The sequence below is a fragment of the Hipposideros armiger genome, unplaced genomic scaffold (genome assembly GCF_001890085.2).
Source record: "Hipposideros armiger isolate ML-2016 unplaced genomic scaffold, ASM189008v1 scaffold_582, whole genome shotgun sequence".
NCBI classification, from domain to species: domain Eukaryota; kingdom Metazoa; phylum Chordata; class Mammalia; order Chiroptera; family Hipposideridae; genus Hipposideros; species Hipposideros armiger.
Window position 1 is genome coordinate 357,728 of NW_017731932.1, and position 8,242 is coordinate 365,969.

Genomic DNA, 8,242 nt, shown 5'->3' on the forward strand with positions numbered 1-8,242 from the left:
AATGAAGGGCATCAGATACTTATTCAATAATCCAGGTCCAAACTAGGAACACAATCATTTGCAAGAGATCAGAGAATAGGCTTTTCTGGCTGCTTACTCCTTGAAAGCTCAATTTACACTTTGACTTAGGGCCTCATGCCAGTCAAATAGACAATAGGAAAGATAGCTGCATCTGGGAGAAAATGAGCCATCTCTGGGAAATTATTAGATCTGAAATCTCATCCCAAGTTTACCGCCAGCCTCTTTGGTTCCTCATAGTAACCCTGGCACTGGCAACAGATTTAGCATCTTATTTACTTAAGTGTAGAGAAAAGGGGAACCATCAAAAAAATTCATCTGTTTGGCTCACAGGTGGGCTTTTGACTTTCCTCTAAGCATTTAGCAATAAATCATTCCAATGATGTTTCTATAATTCTTAGAGGAAAAAAACATTTTTTAAAAACTATACCGGGCCGGCCAAGTGGCGCGATGGTTAAGAACTGGCTTGGGATGCCAGAGGACCCCGGTTCGGATCCACATATGAGGGCCAGTGACACTGCCCTCTACAGCTAAGATGCTGAACAACAGCTCAACCTGGAGCTGGGCTGCCGTGAGTCGCCGGCGACGGTGTAGGCTGCAGCCCCTGTGGCAGTGGGTTGCCATGGGCTACCGTATGTAGCCAGCAGCCAGCGTGAGCGGCCAGCAGCCGCAGTGAGTGGCCGTCCAGAAGCCGGCGACTGATCTGCCGCACCCGGGAAGAGCGCAATGATGGTGCCAACTTGGGCCAGTGAAGCGACGTCCGCCACAACTAGACTGAAGAACAAAATGACAGCAACTTGTCTGTTCCCTTTCCCCCAATTCCCCAGCACTGTTCCCATCCCCCGAATTCCCCAATAAAAATCTTTAAAAAAAAACAAAACTATACCAACTTCTGTGATATGGCAAAAATATTAAAATAATTTTTTCCCAAGTTTGAACTTTATTGTAAGGAGGCCTTTTAACACACTCTTTCATTCTGGAAAAATGGGATAACAAGTACTATATACAAAATATAAAACATTGATAAAAACAGTGAAAGATACGAAATTCTCCAGGGCTTTCGAGGATTCAAAGCGGCACCTTAGGAGATCTAAGAAACCAATTATATTCCCCCAGTTTTCCTTTTGGTTCAAGATTAAGAAGTGGGTTACCACCACCTGTTTTTAGAGGTAGAATATAAGCTTTCCACTAGTCACAATTTACTTCTCAGCCTGGTCTCAACAGATTCTCCATACCTCAGCCCATCTGCCTTTGGTGATAGCCAGATCTCCAGGCCCCAGGCAGCAAGGCTTCCTGCTGATCTATTTCAGATCCATGAACCGGATATCCATGATAAGAAGGAAGTTCTTAGGCAGTGGGCGGGGGGCTGGAGAGAGAACAGTAAACACCTGATGCTCCAGGTCCACACTGGTCACCACGATGAAGCCAGCCACACTGGTCTCGGAAAGGTTCTCCTCTGTGCCCTCAGCAGTGCTAACACTCAGGAGGTGGTGCACCATGTCTCGGCCAGGGGTGACAGGTACTAGCTTGAGCTGATTGTCCTCCTGGGACATGCCCAAAGGCAAACAGGAGTCTGGGATCGTGGGTGCCCCAACTTTGTAGATTTTCACATCTGAAAACTTGACATTGAAGGCATGGGGATAGAAACAGCCCCGGAATCCATAGAAATACTCACGGATACGCTCATCCCTACATTCCCGCCGGAAGTCCTTAGAGCGCTCAACCACACCCCCCGATTTAGGGAGCAGCACAGTGCGTACAAAGTGAGGCAGGTCCCGTTTCAGTTCATTGTACAGTCGTTCTTGATCCAGAACCACAACCACGTCCACCTCAAAGGCTGAGGCTGCATGCACCAGGGCCTGGTAACCAGAGCCCTTCACCCAGCCACAGGTGTTAATGACACAGCCACTTACAGAGGCCCTTCGGTTCACTTCACATCTTTGGTTGAACACATCTGCTAAACGAGATGTAATCTGCAGAAGAAAGGATCAAGGTGAGGAAAAAAACCACAAAAAAGAACAAATCCATAGCTATTTTGTCCCTCTTTAGAATAAGTGGTATTAGGTACAAGAAAAACAACATTTTTCATAGCTATGGTTTTGACCCCCACAACATGGATTTAATGTTTATGTTGCATCTTTTGTCTCCCGTTTCATGTTCTACGTGGAAATTTATGGAAATTTGATAATTAAGAATAGGTCCACAGAGGGCCAGCCGAGTGGTGCGATGGTTAAGAACTGGCTTGGGATACCAGAGGGCCCCGGTTCGGATCCCACATATGAGGGCCAGTTACACTGCCCTCCAAAAAAAAAAAAAACAACAACAAAAAAAAGAATAGGTCCACAGAAACATTTACAATCTGAGGTTGACTTATATCTGAAAGTATCTTTTCTGAAATCATGTGGCAATAATACCAGCTGAGGGAGCACAGCAATGGCCATAGACAGTTTTGTTTGTTTGTTTGTTTGTTTTTGTTTTTGTGTTTTTTTAGCTGAGCCATCCCGCCACCTGTTGGCAGCTCACGGCTGCTCAGCTCGGGCTGACTCAAACCGCTGTTGCTCAGAGCTCAAATTCTTGAGCGAGCTCTTAACCAACTGAGCCACTCAGCCGGCCCTCCATAGACAGTTTTAACTAGCAAACTTCTGCACAGCTTCCTACCTCGATAGAATCCCTTCCCTCCACCTGACCTTGGTTCTGACCTTATTATAAAGCTTGATGTTGGTGCCAGGAGTGGTGGAGCCAAAATGATACACCAGAGGGGCCTGGATAGAGAATCCCTCTTCAACATCTGCGGGCCGCTCAATGTAGAGAGCTCCCATGGTGCCAGGGATAGAAACAGAGCCCTGGCCCACATCCAGCTCCACGTAAGTGGGACGGCGGCCCAAACGCACTGCGTAGTTGAGCAGCAGACGGCACACTGTGGACTTGCCCACATCAGTGGGGCCCACTACCATCACCCGGGGGCCTCGCTCTTCTTCCTTCTCCGCCTGCCTCCTCATCTGCTCCAAGGCTGTATGAGTGTTGAGGTAAAGCAACATAGGCGTGTCCTTGGAGACATATGCCACCTCAGTGCGGCCACTCAGCTGCAGAGAACAACCATGCCAAGTGAAAACAGCCACCTTGGCACCAGCATCAAAGGTGAACTTCTTGTTTCGGGTCAGCTCTGTGCCAAAGATTTCTGCCATGCCAGTCAGCAGCTCCAGCTGAACTGACTGAGATGCCTCCACCTCAAAGCGAAGTTCTGTTTCTCGCTCTAGTTCAAATTTAGTTGTTGGCTTCTTGTCATCATTGGCCTCCTCTCCCATCTCTTCTGTGTAGCTGCTGTGCCTACAACACAAATTACATTTCAGATCGAAACAAGTTAGAGCTCCGTTCAGAATCCTCCAGTGGACGTTTCCCCTTATCTTGCTTTATTTTTCTCCTTAGCTCTCATCACCATCTGTCTCACATATTTTACTGTCTGTCTACCCTCACTAGGTTTGAGCATTGTTTGATGTTGCATCTCTAGTACCTAGAATAGGACTTTAAAACCCGTAGGCACCTCTATAAATACACCAAGGGAATAAATAACTCAGACATAATTTAAAAACTATCTATAGATTGACAGAAGCCTTGGTTACATCACCTTATCACTCCCTTCACTCTAATGGGATACTCCAGACTTGAGAAGAGATGCGGACTCCCCACCCTCTTAGTCAACAAGAAAGGGTTTCTGCAATCCCTATGCAAAGCAGAGAACACCTGGTTTGAACTCAGAAAACAGCGTTAAGGCCCCGCTCAGCAACGACAAGTAGTGTGACCCTTTTCCTCAGCTGTCAATTGGAGACACTTACACTTCCTCACACAAAAGTGTTGTTCTGGGGATTAACAGGGATTGTTGGAGGGGGGGGGGAACACTTCGTAAGTTAGAAAACGCCGAGGAATAATTAAGCATCATTTCTGACAGAGGACTGCAGCTCCAGGTCCGGCATTTGTCCCACCCTTCCCAGACACGAAATCTGCCCAGGCCCCAAGGAAGCTACGGATACCTTCCTGAACTTACTATCTCACCTGCACAGCCACGAGCCCCAACCAGTAAACCGAAAGGCACTCCCACGAGCGACCTAAACTCGCCGGGACCCACGCCGGAAACAAAGATGAATCCGCACTTGCGCAGTGGAGGAGACACGGTCGCCCGATGCCCCTTGGGATATGTAGTTGTGTTGTAACAGCCGCGGCGGTTAAGCTCGTGCAGCCGCTCGGCCTTCTGGGAGTTGGAGTCAAAGGATTACTTTGATCATGACGCCAAAAGTGGGTGGGGCTGCGGCTGTCGTTCGCAAAGTGGGCGGGACGCAGGTGGGAGTGGCGGTTACGCCCCCGCGCGGGGCGGGGACCGGCTCAGGGGCAGTGGGTCGCCTGAGCGCGGCTGATGTGGATTCTTGCCCCGTGTCCTCGCACACCTGCTGGCCAGGAAGGGGAAGGGCGGGGGACTCACTATCAAGGTCCCACGATATCCTGCTTGCCTGGACCACAAGCCAGGAAGTGGCGAAATTGGCAAACCCCTCTTGGACACGAAGAATCCTTAGAGGCATAGGGAAAGGAGGAAAACAGCCTGTCAGAGACCCACCTGGGCTGTGACCCCCTAGCTGACTCCCTACCTGGAGGGCATTAAAAAAAATTTTTTTAAATAAAAATCCGACAATTTCTTCCAGTTACTCTTTACCCAGTCATTACCCAACCACCTTTCTTCTTTTGAGTGGGGAGTTTGGTTGAGGAATCTTTGCCCTCCCTAAATCCCTGACAGTTACCCAGGTCAACAGGTTGGGCTACGTCTAGAAGCCACTTCTCCCCAGCTTGGGCTTTGGAATCTTGTATTCTTTGCTATGCCAGTTGCTCACTTTGTGACTTTGGGCGAATCATAGGCTTAAACTCTGAGACCCAATTTCTTGCCTGTAAAATGGGGATAACAGTACCCAACCTCTTAATGTCGTTTTGATGATTGAATGGGATGATACACAAAGTACTAAACACGATGTCTGTAACATAGAAAACATCTGACGACAGCTTTTAAGTTTTTATTACAATTTGAGGAAGGAGAGCTATGATATGCCATCCATTTGCTACAGTGGTTTACAATTTTCAAATCCCTTTCAGGTTATCTTTCTTCACAGTCACCCTGTAAAGTCAGTTTTATTATCTCCAATTTCAGATGAGGGGGGAGATGACAATAGGTAAGGGACTTGACCAAGCTAGGACTCAAACCCAGGATTTTGGAGTCTGAGTCCAGTAAATATAATAATAGCAAACACTTACATAGTGTTAGATGCCAGGTACTGTCCCAGGTACTGTAATGAATTTACAGGTATAAATTCATTTAATCCTCAGAAGAGTCCTGTGAAGTACATACTATCATTATCATCCCTACCTTATAGATGAGTGCTTTTTTTCTAAGAGTTAATTGTTTTTTTATTTTGTTTTGTTTTAGAAATTTTGTTGTGGAACAGTGTATTTTTTCCAGGACCCATCAGCTCCTTGTCAGGCAAGTTGTCTGCAATCTAGATGTGGAGGGTGCAGCTCCTTGGCCCATGTGGGAATCGAACCGGCAACCTTGGTGTTATGAGTCTGCGCTCTAACCACCTGAGCTAACGGTCGCTCGTAGACGAGTACTTTTTTGAGTCCAGCTCACATGGTTACTCCGGACTGAAAGCCCGGAAAGATGTTCTGCTTTGCCTTTGTCCCACTGGCCCTACCTTAGCACTCACTTTCTAAGAGTGCCATCCTCATTTCTGTTTTTCCTTTGATAGTTTGCTTTAATATTTCATGCATTCGCCATGCACGCATTAGTTTTTCAATTAACTATTAGGTATTCCCTAATCTCTCACCATTCTTCAAAAATTCAATTCCAGTCTTCCATTCCCAAATTTTCTCCCCAAGTGGGCTCATCTTCTGTTCCCATGCAGTCTATTTCCCAGATCTTTTTCTTCGCCTCCACACTCTCTCCCTTGAGGCAATTTCTTCCAACTAGCTGAAGGTCATCTTTATTTGGATATTGTATAGCCATCTCAAGCTGAATTTAGGGGGAAGAAACACACATACCCTACCCCACCCCCACCCCTGCCTTAGACTGTTCTCAATTTTGCTTCCTAAGCACAGAAGGAGTCAGGGCACATTTAAAGCACATCTGTGCTTGCCTACACACTCTTTTCTCACTTGCACCAAGCACTCCTGTCATCTCCAGTCCATCCCCAAATAACACTGTCCTCACATATCTTTTTCAATCTCCTCTCCAGCTAAACTACCTTGATTGTTTCCTTCCTGAGTTCATTTAAACTGATTCTTTTTGCTTCCAAGCTTTTAATCCTTGTCCTAAAACTACTTACCTTCCGTTTTCCCAGTTCCCACTGTTTTCCTCAACAAGGGTTCCTCATATTCCTCCTGCATTTACATTTCCTTTCTTATCTGTTGCCCAGACTGAGAACACTTCCCTCTTCTTTCTTTACCGAGTTCTCCCTTTCCATTTCAAAGTTCAGGCACTATCACCTGCATTGTGTTTCCAGACTTTACCTTTAACCCCAGCATCTTCTGATTAAATATTCAGAATTCATTTATTTGCACCCAGCTAGCAATGCCTTCCATTACATTTCCTTGCCTTACTTTTTTTTTTTTAATATTTCAAAAGGCTTTATGTAAATCTTGCCTCTGAAGATGCCATTAGTTATTGAGGATGGAAGGCAAAGAGGTTATACACAAAAAGTTCTTTTTGAGGGACTATCTTGTGCTTGATTTAAAAAAAAAGTTCAGGTTAATTTTTTGTTTGAAGTAATTGGTTAGGAAGAAATACAGGAAGTCCACAGAAAAAGATAGCAACCAGAATGATATCAGCCAGGTTTTGAATATTCCTTCATTCCGAATCCTACCTCTTTTGAAAGAAAAACAAACCACCCACAAGCAGTCCTTTCTGTAAGCCCCTATCTTTGTCACACTTCACTTCCTGAATGTTAGAAATTGGGGCTTTTCTCTTAGGATATGTTCTGTGTCCACATACTTTCGTGACACGCACAGGGCAGCACTTCATGGGAAATATTCTGAGTCAAATGAAATATAACTGGAAGCTGATAGAAAAATAGCACCGAAAGGTGTGAGTTCTTCGTAAGACACAAATTTGGCACGTGTCTCTTGAGATATCATAATTTAATAGTAAACCCTCCCTGGGTTTCAGGGTATCAAGTTGAGAACATACTTTTGAAATAGCAACAACGACTGTTTACTGATCACCTATCAGGTGTCAGGCGCTTTTTAGGTATCTACATGTCATCTCACTTTTGTTTCATGTCTCTGTGAGGTAAATATTGTTAGCTTCATGTAGCGGAAGAGGAAAACTGGGGCGCAAAGAGGATCAGCAACTTGCCCAATGGTTCCTGGTGAATATATTGGCAGAGCTGGGATTCCAACAGTTCTCTTTGAAACCAAAGCCAGACACTGGGACCACGTCTGAAGATGCACCTCAACTGCCGTTTTGGGAGCATGAGCTCTGCACTTAGGCATTGTAGTCCTGGGATGCACAGAGAAGCTGCCCCAAGGACCTGCCTCAGAAAGTTTACAGCCCAGTAGAGAACTTTATGTAATGTGGGTGTCTCCGTTCATGAAGCACAAGCAATTTGGAGATAGTTGATAAGAGGTTCCTGCATGTGAGATGTCATATTTGGTCTATTTCTCCGGGGGGGATCGGAAGGATATTAAGCTGAGGCTTTGAGGTCTGGAAGTGCCTGGTACAAGCTTGGGTGCAGTTTGCCATATGTGAAAATTAGTATGTCTTTCTTTTCTCTGCATCAGGGCTGGTGTCCATCTGAGCTAAAATGAGGAATGTATCATTCTGAATGTGTGCAGGCGCCTGACTCTGCATCCATCTCTCATCGTCACTGGCCTTGTCACCTCCTCTCCTCCAGCCCTGCCACCCGTACTCCATCCTTGCCCAGCCCTGTCCTTCCCCCAGGTTCTATCTCCTTGGCCACACTGCCTACCTCCTCAGCAATCAGCGTCTCCTCTTTCTCGTCCCCGCCCGGGGCCCGTCCCTCTGCTCCCACCCCCTGCCCCACTCCCCCAGCCCCATCCCTCCATGCCTGCCCCCTCCCTTCCTCCCGACCCGCCTCCTGTGTCTCCCAGCCCTGCTCTGACGTGGGAGGTGAGGGGGGTGGGGGGATGGATGACTCACAGTGTTATGATGCAGCTCCACAACACACAGCTA

General features: G+C 46.6%; 1 protein-coding gene across 2 annotated transcripts; it reads right to left on the reverse strand.

Moving 5' to 3' along the window:
• Positions 1-913: 913 nt before the first annotated feature.
• On the reverse strand, positions 914-4,175 carry CLP1 (cleavage factor polyribonucleotide kinase subunit 1). 2 transcript variants are annotated; one of them, XM_019624239.1, is made up of 3 exons: positions 4,069-4,175; positions 2,718-3,345; positions 914-1,991 (listed from the first exon to the last, which is right to left on the reverse strand). In XM_019624239.1, the coding sequence occupies exons 2-3, from the start codon at positions 3,321-3,323 to the stop codon at positions 1,320-1,322; spliced, it is 1,278 nt and encodes a 425-aa protein (XP_019479784.1). In that variant the 5' UTR covers positions 3,324-3,345; positions 4,069-4,175; the 3' UTR covers positions 914-1,319. The 2 variants fall into 2 exon arrangements, with proteins under 2 accessions (XP_019479784.1, XP_019479785.1); XM_019624240.1 differs by having other exon boundaries at positions 4,061-4,164.
• Positions 4,176-8,242: the final 4,067 nt, after the last annotated feature.